General features: G+C 44.5%; 1 protein-coding gene across 2 annotated transcripts in view; it reads left to right on the top strand.

Moving 5' to 3' along the window:
* Positions 1-10072: 10072 nt before the first annotated feature.
* LOC127569807 (BCLAF1 and THRAP3 family member 3-like) overlaps positions 10073-18487 on the top strand; it is a 46029-nt gene continuing 37614 nt past the window's right edge. Inside the window, exons 1-2 of one of the 2 annotated variants that reach the window (XM_052014723.1) lie at positions 10073-10413; positions 11731-11792. In XM_052014723.1, coding sequence (XP_051870683.1) covers positions 11752-11792 — 41 coding nt within the window. In that variant the 5' untranslated portion in view covers positions 10073-10413; positions 11731-11751. The remainder of the gene's footprint in view (positions 10414-11730; positions 11793-18487) is intronic. The other variant, XM_052014724.1, reaches the window with a different exon arrangement.

The raw sequence follows: 18487 nt of genomic DNA, 5'->3' as shown, positions 1-18487 counted from the left end.
CTTGTAGCAGCATCACATGCACATAGCATCAGATACACAACACTCACGAGAAAAACAAATTAAACATAAATTATACAAAATTATACCAGAAGGAATACAAGTAGAACAAAAAAAAACAAAGTCCATTGTGGTGCAAAGTTGTCATAGTGTTGCTATATTGAAATAATGATTAGGGTTGTGCAGGTTTGTTCAAGAACTGAATGGTTTAAGGGAAGTAGCTGTTCTTGAACTTGTGGTGTGAGCTTCTCTATCTTCTGCTTGATGGTGGCTTGGAGAAGATGGAGTGGCCCAGATGGTGGGGATCTTTGACAATAATGTTGTTTTCCCTGATACTACTGATGGTGGCGAGGGATGTGCCTGTGATGTATTGGGCTAAGTCCACTACTCTCTGCAGTTTCTTATGTTCCCACACATTTGAATTGCTGTAGCAGACCATGATGCAGACACTCAGGTTACTTTCAACAGTAAATCTGTAGAAGTTTGTTAGAGTGTTCGGTTACAAGCCGAACCTCCTGAGAAAGTAAAGATGCTGGTGCTCCTTCCTTGTGATCGCATCTATGTGCTGGGCCCAGGACAGGTGTTCTGATATGTTAATGCCCGGAATTTAAAGCTGCCAATCCACCAATGTAAACTGGCACATGTTCGCCCTCCTTCCTCTTCCTGGCATCTGGGTGGCTCTGCCTAGAAACTGGAGCCATTGGCACCCATTTTAGTTTGCACAAACCTTAATTTAAACCAGTGTAGATCATACCAGCCACAGTTTTCTTGAGAAATCATGGCCATCTTGAAATTGGACTAGGCAATGCCATGTGCTAATCACATACTGATAGTGTCAGCCACATACTTAATTATGTCTCTATTCATTACAGGCCCGTTTCCTTTCTTACTAACCTAAACTGGAGCTTTGGGTTCAATAGCCACAGCACAACGAGGAGCACATCATGCCACTTTGATGCTTTATTGTCAGATTTTGTGATGTCAGTACACAACTGACTGCAAGTTCAAAATCCAGTGTGCTATATTAACGGAGTGTTTTTTCCAGCATTTACTGGTCAAGGTGCACATTGAATGTTTTCCTCAGTGATAATACTGCGGGCAGCACTCCATTACTGGAAGGCAACACACACAGAAAATGCTGGACAAACCGAGCTGCCAGCTCATGCTCCTCTCCATCCCCCCACCATCTTATTCTGGCTTCTGCCCTCTTCCTTTCCGGTCCTGATGAAGGGTCTCAGCCTGGAGCGTCAACTGTTCATTTCCCTCCATAGGTGTTGCCTGACCTGCTAAATTCCTCCTGCATTTTGTGTGAATTGTCACAAGAGCATCTGCAGAATCTCTTGTGTCTCCCTTACTGGAAGGGTTGTTATGACAATACTGGCCACGTAGGGTGGGTCAGGGCCCTCAGGGCAGGAGGCAAAGATATGCACATCAGTTAAGAGCTTCCTCCCACAGAGTATTCAAAGACATCCTTTTCTACCAGAACATCTCTGATGAACAACATATTTGCAGACTCTGGTGCTCCTAAGGGTGTAATCACAGAAATATGTGACATTCTACAGGAAGACGTTCAGCCACCTTCTCCCGCCTGGACTGTTTCACTGGCAAGGTCAAAGTTACTTGGATTCTCGATTTCTTCATCAGAGGATCTTTCCAAGTGGCTAGAGCAGATCTCTGCCAAGCCTCTCAAATGGCTTCTCATTGCCGAAAGGACATACAGGCTCTATGCTTATGAAGAACTGATTTTTGATTTTATCTGCTTCGATTTCAGTATTAAGCAAGTGGCATCTCAGGCACTGGGATTTTCCCAGCATTGACTGTGGATTGCCATGATTCTGAGTCTTACCCATCAGTACAGATAGCCATTGACCCTGGGAAACAAGGGCCACATGATACCATGCCAACTACTGACACCAGTGTTGTAGGGGAAAAAATAGTGAGGGTTAATAACTAGTGAATAGGGAGGTGGATTGTGCTAATGTGGTAACAGAGAACCGCGGACAAGCCTTAGAGACATGGACTGCAGCAGCAACGCCACAGAAGTTTTAGGAGCTTCATTAATTATGTTATAGCGTGCATCAATTGTAATGGAAAATTGGATTTACTGTTAGACTTGTGGATAATCATTTCATTCTGTAATCAAGGCTTCGTTTGTTACTTAATCAAGTCTTTCTGTAGTCACCATTCCGTTACCCAGACCTAGTTCTAATATTAATCAAGTTCCTATGTAATCTCGTCAGCTGAGAATATAAAACTGTACCAAATTCACGTTCATGTAGACCAGGTTTGACTGGCCTCCTGATGCGCACCAGTTTTTATTAAATCGTCTGTTATTTCAAACACCAGCTCCGCGTGGTCTTTTCATTTGCTTCCACAATTGGCGAACCCGGCAGGATACCCCACTGGATCGCAACCGACTATGAGGCTCCTGGTTGGGTGAGTGTGTTTAAAATACCACCCTATTAGGTTAGGGTTTAACCTTATAGTCAACTACGACGGTAAGTTGTGGTAAAGAGAGACCTTGCAGTGTAAGGAGCTTGGTGTCGGAGAACGGGGGATTGGGGTGTCTGGCGGACAGGGTCCGGGTAGTTACGGGTTGCAGTTGATTTGGGAAGTCAATTGACTAACCAACTTTACTGTGAGACATAGGCTCGGGGAACCGGAATTGCAGACACTGTAAGGTATGGCCATGGCGGTGGAGTAGTGTGGGACTCGGAAGGATCCCTCCTACAGATGGTAGCGCACCATAACCGTAAGTTGATACAAAAAACGGTAAAGAAGGGTTACAATCCCGAGGGAACAATCCCTGAGCAAATTGCTTGGTGGAAGGGACAAGAGAGGGGAAAAAATGAAAAGGCCGTAGTAGTAAGAGCATTATTGTGCGATTGTGCGATCGTCAAACAAGCTCAGAAGCCCCCCCCGCCCAACCGATTTCGGGGCGAATGGCAGGTAGTGTAAGTCCAAACGCCCCCCCCCCCCCCCCCCCCCCCCAGAGAATGGTGTAGATTGGAATGATTTGGCTGATGAGCATGGGACTCTAATAAAGGTTTACCACCTCCACCCTATAACAAGGCGGCAGCGGGCGCCTCAGAACCAGCACCCTCCGAGTCGTCTGTAGGGAATAACGGCACAGAGTCCAGGGTGGAAGAACCTCTTACAGAACAGAGAAACAAATGTTGCTAAATGATTACACACTATCAAATGTAATGATGATAATGTCATCATCTGACTTTCGATGATATACACATTCTTTTAAAGGCTAAATTACCCAGGCTAAATTGCCCAACCATATCCAAAATAAAAATGGGCTTAAAGGGAGAAACAAATCCCCACAGGAAAAACTGGAGGACTTTACTGAGGCAGTTAAGGATGCGATAGGTAAAGGACAGGCAAATTGGACCAAGATTACTTTAATTATGCAAGAGCCGAAGGAGAGAGTTGAGGATTATGCTGAGCGAATATATCAGGCGTATAAGCAACATGTACTCTGTACTAAGTCAATGTAACGGCACTGTGTAATGAATTGACCTGTATGATCGGTATGCAAGACAAGTTTTTCACTGCACCTCGGTACAAGTGACAATAATAAACCAATACCAATAGTGGCCTAAAAGGGCCTAAACGGGATGATAATGTCTACTTACAACTTCTGAAAGACGGCATGGGTCCACATCTGACCCCGATAATAAAAATGGCGTTACCTGTTGGTCACACATTTAAGCAAATTCTTAGCTGGGCAATGGGAGCAGAAGCAGAGAGGGAAATGATGTGTAGACCCTGTTTGTAGATGGGTCTAGGAAGTACCGTGATGGGACTCCACATACGGGAAGGGCTGTTGTGGATAAAAGGGAGAACTTAATGGCAAGAGGAAAACTCCTGGGCCAAAGGTCAGCACAAGTTGCAGAACTAAAGGTGATAACAGAGGCCCTTAAATTAGGAAAGGGACAGAGGGTGAACATTTTGGAGTAGTGCATGATTACACGGCAGCTTGGGCAATGAGGGGATACAGGTATGTGACCTCGTCAGGAGGACATATACAATATGAAATGGAGTTAGTGCAAGCTGCTAAACTGCCCCAGGAAGCGGCAGTTATAAAGATTAAGGCGCACAGAAGAGTAGACACCCCTGATCAGGCAGCAAAGGTGATTGAGGAGGAATCTGGTCCAGTCCCAGTGGAGGTAGCGACGGTCAAGGAGGCAAAGGAGTAAGATCTAAAGGCGATACGAGAGAGGGTATTGTCAGAGGAAAAGCAGATTTGGAAACAGGCAGGAGCAGTGCTGAAGGAAGATGGGAGGTGGTGAGAAGTTGAACATATGGTAGCCCCAGAGAGCGTCAGGCATAAATTATAAAAACATATCATGGTTTAACTCACATAGGGCCGATAAGATGAGGACCCAGCTGGAAAGATGCTGGTGGTGGCCGGGGATGGGGAAAGACATTGCTAAATTCTGCCAACAGTGTATAATGTGCTCCGTGTGACCCAGGAAAGGCAGTTAAAATCTGACTCGGGCATCAGCCACGGCCTGAAGGCCCATGGCAGCAACTTCAGATGGACTTCACAGGGCCATTACCCCAGTGAAGGGATAACCGGTATTGATTGTTGATCATTGATCGCTTCACCAGGTGGGTGGAAGCATTCCCGTGTCGGTAGCCCGTGTGCTGGCTGAGGAGGTAACACCCAGGTGGGGAGTATCGGCCAGCCTTGATTCGGATTGAGGGACACACTTTACTGGGAAGGTGATCAAGAGGGCTTGCATGTTGTTAGGGGTAAAGCGGAAGTTTCACATTCTATACCGACCTCAGAATTCTGGCATGGCTGAGAGAATGAATCGTACCCGTAAAGGGAGCCTAACGAAGGCCCCGATGGAGGCTGGGGAAAGTTGGTCTAGGGTCTTACCAGCAGTGCTGATGAAACTACGAGCGAGCCCTACTCATGGGACAGGGTTTACTCCTTTTGAATTGATGACAGGACGGGCCATGCAACTACAGGAGGATGTGACTACGGGAGGATCAGAGAGTTGAAATGGTAAGGATCGGATTACCTAGTTCGTATGGGAGCTGGCCATTCGTCTGCATAATCTACAGGGGGGAATGCAAGACTGGGAGCGCAAGAATGCCTGGGGAGTATGCCGGAAGCAGGAGGTAAGGCAGTGGTTAAGGTTTTACCCGCAAAACCGGGACTACAACCCAGATGGACGGGGCTGCTTATGGTAATCTTGACTGGAGAAACGTGTGCCCTGGTGGAAACTAAGGAAGGGCCGAAGTGGAAACACTGGTCCCACCTGAAAAGATACCTTGGGCAGGAATGATTTAACCAGGCAAACCTATCTCCACAGGAACAGTAAACATGGAACCTGACAAGCTACGCCCAAAAGGATTTGGATAATTGGATGTGACACCCTTTTGAGCTCTCTCTCGACAGCAAATAAAACGCGGACTGCAAATCGAGGGAATAACGAAGAACGACCACCGGCGGGGTGTACCAATGGTACGCAGTTTAACATGGGGGACGTGATAGCATGTGGTGCTGTGAAATGGACATTTGAAAATTGCACAGCACTCGGGGACATCCGGTGGGGAGCGGGTGTGCGCGAGAGAGGGACCTCATGTTAATATTTGTCATGCCGAGACATGGGATCAACGAACCATTCACACTTTTAAGTGCGGCAATGAAACCTGTACGGTAACGCGACAGGGCTGCTCTGTTTGGGAACCGCTGTTACCACAAGAGCACCACAGTGTAATGAGGCCAGAGGGACACTGGGGGGATGGGGGTTAGTACTGGAGGATACGGGCGAAAGGGTTACTCTAGTACCAGGGTACAGACACATGCAGGTAGTTTGTAACCTGGCTGCTTTTATGACTCCCTAGTTTTTGCGGGGAGAGTACTAATCACCTTTCCCAGCATTAACTCTATAGGCAAGTCACTCTTAGTGAGTTTAGGACAGTAAGAAGGAGAAGGAAAAGGGGCTTGATAGAGTTGTTAGGAGCAGGTTATGCAGCGAGTGTGTCCACAGTTAATACTTTACACATAACAGAAATAGATTCACAAATCAGTTCCCTTCGGCAGAAGTTGTAGAGGATCGTACGACAAAATTATGGGATCAGGGACAAGTTGGTAGAGTAGGGAAGCAAGAGGCAGTTGTAGTGCAATCTGGCTGGCCATAATGTGGTAATCAGTGACATCTCAACTACACTACTGATTGTGGGCAGAGCTTGCAGAAGGGACGTTACCGTTCATGGTAGTGACACAAACAAAGCATTGCACAAGTATGTAGCCACTGAACTACCACCCATTCCACACTTTACTGCTGATTGGGAAAAGATCATCTGGAAGGGTATAGAAATCATTAAGGAATGGGATGCACTGTTGAAAAGGATGAGAATGGGGCTGAAGTGGCTCTGGAGAACCCCTCCTTTTGGGATAGTATTTTGAATTTGGGTTTGAATGTACAGATCCATCCCTGGATTTGATTTATCTCTCATATTATCGTTGTTGTTCAGCTGATTGTTCTAATGACATTATTTTAGTATGTGTACTGCGACAGCAGCTAAACCACTGGTGTTATAGCGATGGTCACATAGAAGGCTAAACAAAGGTACTGTTAGGGATCTAATCCTTAGGCTCTATTGGCCACTTTAGGCCAAGGGCCTAGAGTGGGGACTGTTGTAGGGGAAAGTATAGTGAGGGCTAATAGCCAGTAAATAAGGAGGTGGATTGTGCTAATATGGTGACAGGGAACCACAGACAAGCGTAAGAGTAGAGACATCAAAGGCAGCAGTAACGACACCAAAGTTTCAGGAGCTTCATTAATTATTGATATTGGTTTATTATTGTCACTTGTACTGAGGTACAGTGAAAAACTTGTCATGGATACTGATCATACAGGTCAATTCACTACACAGTGCAGTTACACTGAGTTAGTACAGAGTGCATGGATGTAGTACAGGTAAAAACAATAACAGTAAAGTGTCACAGCTGCAGAGAAAGTGCAGTGCAATAAGGTACAAGGTCACAACAAGGTAGATTGTGAGATCAGAGTCCATCTCATCGTATAAGGGACCGTTCAATAGTGTTATCATAGTGGGATAGAAGCTGTCCTTAAGCCTGGTGGTACGTGCCGTCAGGCTCCTGTATCTTCTACCTAATGGAAGGGAAGAGAAGAATGACCCGGGTGGGTGGGGTCTTTGATTTCTTCACCAAGGCAGCTAGAGTCCAAGGAGGGGAGGCTGGTTTCCGTGATGCACTGGGCTGTGTCCACAACTCTGCAGTTTCTTGCAGTCGTGGGCAGAGCAGTTGCCATACCAAGCCATGATGCATCCAGATAGGATGTTATAGCGTGCACCCATTGTAATAGAAAATTGGATTTACTGTTAGACTTGTGCACAATCATTTTATTCTGTAATCAAGGTTTTGTTTGTTACCTAATCAAGTCTTTTTGTTGTCACCATCTGTTACCCAAACTTAGCTTTACTATTAATCAAGTTTCTATGTAGTCTTGTCAGCTGAGAATGTAAAAGCTGAACCAAATTCACACTCAGGTAGATCAGGCTTGACTGGGCCTTCGGGTGTGCACTAGCTTTTAATAAATCATCCATTATATTGAACACCAACTCTGCATGGTCTTTCTGTTTGCTCCTACACCAGTGTTCTCTAATTAAAGATGCAGATGTAGTGGTTGCTACCGTGGAATAAAACAAGACGCTAGTCGGAGGATTGCCAAACAAGAACTGTTTTTTTTTCCCGCCTTGCGCGGGCCCTTTAAGGGAGACTGTTCCCGCCCAATGCAACCGGCAATGATGTAAGTACTACGTCATCAAGACTTTCCCGCGCGCGGGTTCTCCCCGTCGCTCGGAAAGACGAGGCCCGCCGCCATCTTGGGCCTTGTCGCTCCGACGCCGCGCGACCCGACTGCCGAGCCGGTTCGCCCGACTAAACGGTGAGTCGCCACACAGATATGAAAGCAACACAAATACAAAAAACCATACTGAAAAACATTATGGGTCTCCTGGAAGTAAAATGTTGTTTCCTGCATCAATCCAGGAAAGCCTTACAGTGTCAAGCCAAAGTCTTGAACATGATTGGCTGCTTCTTGGATAATTGGATAAGTGTCAGATTGTTAGCAAAAGCCAGCATTGGATTTGTAAAGGCAAAATTGTCTCTAAATTAAAAAAAACAGAAAATGCTGGAAAAACTCGGCAAGTGGGGCAGCATCTTTGGAAAGAGAAACAGTCAGCATTTTGGGTCTGCAACTCTGCCAATTTGTTAACCATTTCTCCACGGATGTTTCCCAACTTGCTGAGTTTTTCCAGCATTTTCCGTTTTTGTTTCAGATTGGTATTGGTTTATTATTGTCACTTGTATTGAGGTACAGTGAAAAACTTGCCTTGCATACCGATTGTACAGGTCAATTCATTACACAGGTCAGTTATATTGGGTTAGTACAGAGTCCATTGATGTAGTACAGGTAAAAACAATATCACTACAGAGTAAACTGTCACAGCTACAGAGAAAGTGCAGTGCAATAAGGTGTAAGGTCACAACAAGGTAGATCGTGAAGTCATAGTCCATCTTACTGTATAAGGGAATCGTTCAATAGTCTTATCACAATGTGGTAGAAGCTGTCCTTAAGTTTGGTGGTATGTGCCCTCAGGCTCCTGTATCTTCTACTCGATGGAAGAGGAGAGAAGAGATAATGTCCTGGGTGGGTGGGGTCTTTGATTATGCTGGCTGCTTCACCAAGACAACAAGAGGTAAAGACAGAGTCCAAGGAGGGGAGGCTGGTGTCCATGATGCGCTGGGCTGTGTCCACAACTCTCTGCAGTTTCTTACCATCCTGGGCAGAGCAGTTGCCATACCAAGCCGTGATACATCCAGATAGGATGCTTTCTATGGCGCATCGGTAAAAGTTGGTGAGAGTCAAAGGGGACAAACCAAATTTCTTTAGCCTCCTGAGGAAGTAGAGGTGCTGGTGAGCTTTCTTGGCCATAGCATCTATGTGATTTGACCAGGACAAGCTGTTGGTGATGTTCACTCCCAGGAACTTGAAGCTCTCAACCCTCTCAACCTCAGCACCATTGATGTAGACAGGTGCATGTACACCACCCCCTTTCCTCTTTTGTTTTGTTGACATTGAGGGAAAGGTTGTTGTCATGACACCATTCCTCTAAGCTCTCTATCTCCTTCCTGTACTCTGACTCATCGCTGTTTGAGATACGGCCTACAATGGTGGTATCATCTGCAAACTTGTAGATGGAGTTAGAGTAGAATATGGCCACACAGTCATGAGTGTACAGGGAGTAGAGTAGAGGGCTGAGGACGCAGCCTTGTGGGGCACCAGTGTTGAGAATAATCGTGTCGGAGGTATTGCTGCCTATCCTCACTGATTGCGGTCTGTTTGTTAGGAAGTCAAGGATCCAGTTAGAAGGAGGTTTTGAGTCCTAGGTCTCGGAGTTTGGTGACAAGCTTGCTTGGGATTATTGCATTGATGGCAGAGCTGTAGTCAATAAACAAAAGTCTAACGTAGGTGTCTTTACTGTCCAGATGCTCCAGAGCTGAGGGAGATGCTCCAGGGAGATGGCATCCACTGTAGACCTGTTCCGGCATCTGCAGTTTTCTTTCATGCCGAAGTTTACTGGTGGTTCAGTGAAATGACTTCCATCGGGTCTTGAACTGCTCAATCTGTGTGATGCTGTTTTAGTTTTGTTTTTTGTAGGTGCTGGCTAAGCCGTTTCAGAGAACATTAAATGTAACTTTCAGTGAAACTGTTAACGTTGTTCAGACTAATAATAACAAAATTTCACCTTATTAGCACCATCGTGCTATCTAGTGATTCCAAATGATTTTGTTAAACTGAATTCACAGCGGGACTTTCAATTAGGTTTTGTGTTTTACTAGTTCAAGTCTCCCGATCATCAACACCAACGTGATCACCAACACAAACTTTGGTTCTGTGATGTTGCAAGCAGCAACATGATTCCTATAACATTTTCTGACTGGGAAAGTGTAATTATGCGGAGATTCCTCTGTGCAAAGGTGAATGACAATAAATTGCATGAAGCACTATTTAAAACTCGATGCAATATGCTGCATGAAGTTGCATGACTAATACACGCAGGGACGTACCACCCTACTAGAGAGCGACGGCAGCGACAGCGCGCATGCGCCACTCGCTCGGAGTGAGCCTGCGCAAAGTGGTGACGCAGAACAGAAGTTGTCGCTGCCGCAGGGGAGGCTCAGGTTGTTGTTGGTGTTTCGGCAGCTTCGGGCAGCGGGGGAACCGAGCAGACATCGGAGAAAGGGGCGGCAGCGCGGGTACAGCTAGCGCTCACCTCACCTACACCGCGGGAGAGTCGGCGGATCGGATCCGGTCTTGAGGAGACTTCGTGGGTCCCTCTGAAACCGGCGGCCACTCGGTACGTTAGCCCAGCACGTGTCGGTCGGAGCGGTTACCGGACTTCAAACCAGCGCGTGGCTGGGCGACCGTTAAACTTCGGGTCTCTCACCGGGCGCCCGCTGCGTCTGACGTTGCTGCGCGAGACCCCTGGAACGGCGGTGGGAGCGCGCATGCGTGCCACCTCCCCCTCCCCCCCCTCCCCCCCTCCCCCCCTCCCCCTCCCCCCCCCTCCCCCTCCCCACCGTGTACCGCCAGAAACAGCAGTGGGTGGGGTCAAGAGAGGGAGCCGCAAGTAGGGGTAGTGGGGGTATGGAGAGGCAAGCTGGGGCTAGGGTTCCCCCCGTGGGTTGGGTGGTGGTGACGGTATCTGGCGTTACGCTGTGGCTGGGTGAAGGGAGAGTATTTGGAGTGTGGGAGGAGGGGTTGCCCCTTTGGTGGGAGTGGGATCAAGGGTTCCCCCATGGATTGAAGGGGTTGTGGGGGGGAGGTTGGAGAGTGAAATCGGTGGTTCTCCCATGGATGTAAGGGGTCGATGGTGGAGAGTGGGATCAGGGTTCCCACGAAGGGGTCGTGGAAGCGAGTGGAGAGTGGCGGTGGGGTGAAGATAGGGGATCAGAGGCTTCCTCAGTGGCGGTAGGGGTAAAGATGGGGTTGAGATCAGGGGTTCTTGGGATGGAAAGTAGCATGGTAGTGATTAGAGATTTCCTGTGATGTTGGGTGGGGTTGTTGGTTTGATTCTTTTTTGTTTCTGTAAAGTAGGCCAATAGGAATGGGGGAGTTAGTGCAGAGGTTTGCTGGGGCTGCAAGTATATTGGTGTTTTCCTGTTGGATGGGGACAGGGATGGTAGACTGTGTTTAAATGTGGTCTGCGAGATGTTAGTCAGTGGTCCTATTTTGTGCTGGTTGGGGGTACTCACTGACAGGTGTGCATAGGTTCTGTAGGCTTTCATGATGGGGTTATCTATGAGGAACAGACAATGAAATGGACCAACCATATGTCAATGTGCTTGGGTGTTGGGCATGGCATTGGTTTCTTGTGCATTTTGTGCAAGGGTTTGGCGATATTTTGTGTGTATGATGCTATAATTTCTGATGGTTTTCCTTTAATATTGTATATATTTCCCCACTACATGGATTACATGAAGGAAATTTAACCATTACACGAAGGAAAATTCACTTGCATTGGCAAATGTCAATGAATTCCAAGTTCTTATTCCTTTCTGTTAAGAAATTTATTTTTGTGATACCATCATACAATAATCATGATTTGGCAAGGTTGCTGAAAATTTCTGTTTGATTATAATGTGGAATATCATACGTTGTATATTTATCACAGGGTTCTTTATTGCCTGGTATAATGGTTCGCTCGAGGTCAAGATCCCCAAGATGGAAGCATAGGTAAGAAAACTCAGCATTTTGAAAATGTATTCATTGAACCATCTCAAATGTGTAATTTCTATAAAGATTATAAAACTGTATGTAACAGAATTGCTGTACTGAATTTTATACTACTAAGTATGTTTTAGCAAAATTATGCTATTAATGCTTTTTTTAAAAAAATGTGTGCAACATTTGAAATTGGAGCTGTGGTGAGAGCCTGTTCTGGTTATGTTACAGATAATAACCCAGCTAGTATTTAGTAAGAGGTTTTTGGAATTAACTACAGGTGAATGTAAATCTATAAAGGTAACATTGTCCAGAAACATTCTACTTAGTGCAACATTTTGGGCTTCGTGTGAAAATAATTATCTTTTAACAGTTGTGAAATTATTGTATGGTTTGTAGTGATGACTGAACTTGTTGATAAAATGTTGTTTTTTATTTTATAGCTGTTTTTTTAAGCAGCAAAGAATGCTGCAATATAGAGAGCTAGGTTGTGAACCCAGTGTCATTTGGCTAATTCCTTAGGCGCATAACTTAATCTAATCTGCAGCTCCTTAGAAACTGTTTTATCAACATGTATACAACTGAAGTAAAATGATATTGGATGTCATGCACTTGAGCTCCCCACTTTTTATTTTTAATATCAGTTTGAAAACGTTTTACTCTCTGTTAATATAACCTTTTGCTATCGAATATGTTGGACTCATTTGTTACTTTGATATCTGGATCTTATCATCCAGGGGCAGAAAATATAAGTGGCAGGAGACCTTTTGGACTCTTGAGTCATTTTCCATTCAGTATTGATGTAGGACCATCTGTCCAAAACCATATTTTTTTTTATATTAGTTCCCTGAATTTCTGGGAGAGCCTTGAAGCTAGATCCAGAGGTGGTTGCTTGATATCATTACATGATATTTCAGATTTTCCCATACAGTTGTCAATTTTGAAAATGTGTAAAGTCTCTGCAGTTCAGGGAACCCTACCAGGAGTTAGGGAAATGCAAATAATCTACCTTGATTTTCATTGCTATGACAGATTTGTTTTGGAAGTACATGTTTGATGTAGGAAATACTGCATGTTGAGCACAAAGTGGGGCTTCAATGCAGAAGTAAATTATCCAGCATGGATTTAGTCTAAGATGATTAAGAACATCAGTGTGACAGCACATGGTATAGGCTACAAAAAGGAGAAAATTGATGCATGAATTGTCTTGTTTTAATTTCTTGCCAGTAAATTTGATTGAAATGGTGACGTAAGAGACTACAGATGCTGGAATCTGGAGCAAAACAAAACTGCTGGAGGAACTCAGCGGGTCAGGCAGCATTTGTGAAGACAGAGTGACAGTTGACCTTTTGAGTCAAGACCCTGTATCAAGACTGAAGAGTATTGAGGGGAGATAGCTGGTATGGTGATGGGGAGGGTGGGAGAGGAGAGGGAGAAGTGGGTGAGACAGGGCCACTGTTGGAGGAGGCGGTGAGGAATGATGTGGAAGGGATACATGTAAAGTTGGGAGTCAGAGGCAGGTGGCTGATGGGTGGAAGCAGACAGTGGGGGGGGGGGGGGGGGGGAAGGCTGATGGGGGAGGGGAGGATAAAGAGGCTGAAGGGTGACAAGCAGGCCACAAAGGCTACCAGTGTTGGAATTTGATAAGTAAGGAAGGTGATAATAGGAACCATTAGGGAGAGATGAAGAGCAGGTGGCAGCAGATGGGGGAGCGGATCTGATGGGTGAAGTGTGTGGGTAATAGGTGAGTGGAACCAGGAGGGGGAGGAAGATGAAAATAGGTGATTTCGGGGCGAGGGGCGGCGCGGCGGGAGTTGTTTGCAGCTGAAAGGGGTTATGGGAAAGAACAAAACTGGGAGGACTGGAAGTGGACTGGAAGAGGAGAGAAAGGGGACACAAGAGGCAAGGGTTACCTGAAATTGGAAAATTCAAGATTTATACCATTGGGTTGTAGATTACCCAGGTAGAATACGGGGTACAATTAGAAAATGCTGGACATATTCATCGCTTCAGGCAGCAACTGTGGAAAGAGCAACAGAACTCTCATGTTGAGACCCTTCATCAGAACTGCCTGATGAGAGATCTCATACCTGAAATATTGCATCTGTTTCTTTTTCCTTGGGTGCAGTCTGATCTGCTGAGTATTTCCAGCATTATCTGTTTTATTTCAGTTTTCTAGTATCTGCATTTTTTTTGTATTTTCATGATTGAATTTAGGAGAAGTAGCTAGTTGCCTAGATAAAGATTACATAGAACAGTTCGGCACTGGACAGGCCATTCAGCCCACAATGTTGTGCCAATCTTGATGCCTATTTATACTAATTATCCTGCTCTTGTTTATCATCCATATCCCTCTATTCCTTTTATATTCATTATCTAAAAGCCTCTTAAACTCCACCAAACTGCCTGATTCCACTAATACTCTGGTAGCCCATTCCATGCACCTACCACTTTTGTGTTTTTTTTAAATAAAAACTTACCCTTAACACTTCCCCCTCCCCAACTTTAAAAGGACGTCCTTTGGTGTTTGACTTTTCTACCCTGGAGAACAGGTTCTGACTGTCTACCCTATCTATGACTCTCATAATTTTAAAAACCTCTATCAGGTCTCCCCTCAGCCTCTGACGCTCTAAGGAGAACCACAAAGTTTCCTTCAACAAAGGCACAACATTTGCTACTCTCCAGTCCTCTGGGATCTCGCCTATTGTTGGTGCTTGTCAAAGGTCCTTGTCAAAGCTCCAGCAATATCCTCACTTGCTTCCTTCAGTATTCTGGGATATATGCCACCAGGCCCTGCAATTTATCCACCTTAATGTTTTCCAGAAGACCAAGCACTACCTCCTCCTTAATTTCAAAATGTCCCAGCATATTAGCATGCCCCACTCTGTCTTCACTGTTCTCCAATTTCTTCTCAGTAAATAGAGACACAGAGTACTGCTTTAGTACCTCAGCCACCTGCTGTGGTTCCAAGCACAAATTCCCTCCTTTATCCTTCAGTAGACCTACCGTCTCCTAGTTATCCTTTTTTCTCGAGTATAAAATGCCGAGGGATTATTCTTGACCTGCTCACCAAGGACATTTCATGGCTTTTTTTTGGCCTTCCTAATTGCCTGCTTGTGCACTTTCCTGCTATCTTTATATTCCACAAGGGCCCAGTCTGATTTTAGCTTCTTAACCCTTACATATACTTCCTTGTCTTCATGACAAGTTGAGGATCGCTCGGGTCATCCAAGGTTCCTTTGCCTTACCATCCTCGTCCTTGCTCCTTACTAGACCATGCCGATCCTGAACTCTGATCAGCTGATCTTTGAACAACACCCACATGTCAGATGTGGACTTGTCTGACAGCAGCTGCTCCCAGTCAGTGCCTCTTAGCTCCTGTCTTATTCTGTCGTAATTTACCCTCCTCCAATTTAGTACCTTCCTGCAAGATCCAATTTTGTTCTTGCTCATGACTGTCTTAATACATAATGAGTTGTGGTCACTATTCCCAGAATGTTCACCCACTATCAGGTCTGGCACCTGGCCCGGCTCATTTCCCAAAACTACGTCCAGTGTGTTCTCTCCTCTAGTTGGATTCTACACAATCTCAAGAACCCCTCTTGAATGCACTGAAGAAATCACACCCCATCTAAGCTGCTTGTATTAAGGAAGTTCCATTCAAAACTGGGGAAGTTAAAAGTCCTTTACTATGACAACCCTGTTGTTTCTGCTCCTTTCCATAATCTGTCTACATGTCTGTTCCTCTATCTCTGTGGCTATTGGGAGGCCTATAGTATAATCCCATCAGTGTATTTGTACCTATTCTATTTCTAAGCTCCACCCAAATTGCCTCTGTGGATGAGCCCTCCAGTATGTCCTCTCTGAGTGCTGCTGTGACATTCTCCCTTATCAGTAGTGCAACCTCTCCATCTCTTTTACCCCACCCCCTCCCTTCCCAAATCATGTTTAAAACAATAAAACCCAGGAACCTTGAGCAGCTAGTCTTGTCCCTCATGCAACCAGGTCTCTGTAATGGCAACAATATCAAATTCCATGTACTGGTCTAGGCTCCAAGTTCATCCTCCTTACCCATAATACTACTAGCGCTGAAATAAACACATTGTAGCTCATCAGACCCACCACGTTTATTAGCCTGTCCTTCGCTGTCCTTCCTTTCAGTCTTGTCATACCATCTTTCTTGCCCTCAACCCTACCACCTGTTGCCCAGCTGTTGTGATTTCCATCTCTCTGCCACTCTAGTTTAAACCCTCCTGAGTAACTAAACCTCCCAGCAGTTAATAGTGGATGTGGTCTGTATGAATCTTTTACAAAGCATTTAGCTGAGTATTCTCCAGACAACAGTTGTAGGTCTGTGTTGTACAACTTTTTTTAAAATGTTTCCATTGACTTTGGTATTTGTGTTTGGCAAGCAACCACTCATAAATTTCAGTAGGCTTTGATCTACTGGTGTTGCCTAGATCAGAAGTGTTGCATCCAGGTGTCAGGTTGAGTCTCATTATTTTTTTATGCATAAATGATGTAGACTTGGGTATTGGGAGCAAAAGGTGTCAGGCAAACACCAAAGAAGGATGTATAAGATGGTGTAATTTTGAAGTGACCAAACTTTATAGTGATGGATTTTGGAAGAAGAGACTTGGAAGCATACAGTCATGGGCAAGATTCTAGTGTGGGTGAATAAGGAAGCCCAAAGATAATTAGCTGAACTTCTGATTGTTGGTAAAGTCATAACACAGGCATGATGTTATCTATAAATTTGAATATAGAAATATAGTTTGTATAAGCTGTTAGTTGGACTAAATTACATGATACTTTGCCCCTTTTTTTAAACAACATAGGCATTTGAACTATAGATTTCCAAAATGGTACCATTTGAAGAGTACTGGAAAGTCACTTGAGAAGTCCAACAGGAGATTTAATGATTTCAAAAATTGTAAATGATTTGATAGAGTGAAAGAGGGGAGACTATTTCCCTTGTGAAATGTTTGCTAATTTAAGATTGCCTCTGATGTAGATGAGTGGGGTTTAGAAAATGCCTTTACACTGAAATTATTGGGAGCTTGGTGTTTGCAAGTTGCAAAAGCATGAAATGGATTTCATGAGTATTTTAACTTCCATGGTGTGTCTTTCATGTGTTAATTACTGTACCAGAAGTATAAACTCAATTGGTTAACCAATTTCCAGATACTGATTGCACATTACTTGTTTCCACTTCATGCTATACATTTTTAAAGTTCAGCTAGACTAATTGATCAATACTGTAGCTTCTAATTTATTCATTTTTGCATTTTAAAAAAAAATTGTGTTAATCCTCATTGGACATAAGGTTATTTCCCTCCTGAATTACATGATAACAATGCAATATTATTGTAATTATGCATTACATATTGTAATGAGACAATAATAATGAAATATTAGGAGTTGGTGCAAGGGGCAAGGTTTTAGATTTTTGGATCATTGGGATCTCTTCTGGGGAAGGTGGAACCTGTACAGATTGGATGGGTTATACCTGAACTCAAGGGGGACCAATATTCTTGCAGACAGGTTTGCTAGTGTGGTTCAGGAGGGTTTAAACTAGTTCCCAAGGGGGATGGCAACCAGAGGGATAGGTCAGCGGAAGAATTGCATTGGAGAAAAGCCAGATCTAACATATAGAGAGGCTTTGAAGAAGGAGAAGCAGAGTATAGGGTATAAAAGTAGTAAGGTGGATGGGCTAAAGTACATTTACTTAAATGCAAGAAGCATCAGGAATAAGGGTGATGAACTAACAACTTGGATAAATACATGGAACTATGATATTGTGGCTCTTGCAGAGACTTGGCTGTCACCAGGGCAGGAATGGATACTGAATATTCTGGGAATTAAAAGGGATAGGGAAGGATTTAAAAGAGATGGGGGGGAAGAAGAGGAGGAGGGGTGGCATTACGGGTCAGGTATACTATTACAGCTGTAGAAAGGGTGGATAATGTAGCAGGATCCCCTCTAGAGTCAGTATGGGTGGAAGTTAGGAACAGGAAAGGGGCAGTTACTCTACTGGGAGTATTCCATAGGCCCCTGGTAGCAGCAAGGATACTGAGGAGCAGATCAGGAAGCAGATTTTGGAAAGGTGCAAAAATAACAGGGTTGTTATCATGGGAGACTTCAACTTCCCAAATATTGATTGGCATCTGCTCCGTACCAAAGGTTTAGACGGGGCAGAGTTTGTGTGTCCAGGACTGATTCCTGTCACAGTATGTTGATAGGCTGACTAGAGGGAATGCCATATTAGATCTAGTATTAGGTAATGAACCAGGTCAGGTGACACATCTCTCAGTGGGTGAGCATTTGGGGGGCAGTGACCACTGCTCCCTAACATATAGCATTGTCATGGACAAGGATAGGAGCAAAGAGGACAGGAAAATATTTAATTGGGGGAGGGCAAATTATAAGGCTAGAACTTGCGAGTGTGAATTGGGATGACATTCTTGAAGGGAAATGTACTTTGGAGATGTGGTTGTTGTTCAGGGATCTTTTGCAGGATGTTAGGGATCAATTTTTCTTTTTCAATCTTTTTATTGAATTTCAAATTAATTCAAATATACATAACATTATACATATGATATGAAGAGATTGGGATAACAATAATAACAGTTAATATTTATCTTCACAAGGAGTAAAATATGTAATCTAGACCTCCTGCTCTCTTGCTAAGTGTACATAATGCAAAA

The sequence above is a fragment of the Pristis pectinata genome, chromosome 4, assembly GCF_009764475.1.
Source record: "Pristis pectinata isolate sPriPec2 chromosome 4, sPriPec2.1.pri, whole genome shotgun sequence".
Lineage (NCBI taxonomy): Eukaryota > Metazoa > Chordata > Chondrichthyes > Rhinopristiformes > Pristidae > Pristis > Pristis pectinata.
The sequence above is the reverse complement of the archived record's forward strand: the minus strand, read 5'-3'. Positions and strand labels throughout refer to the sequence as shown.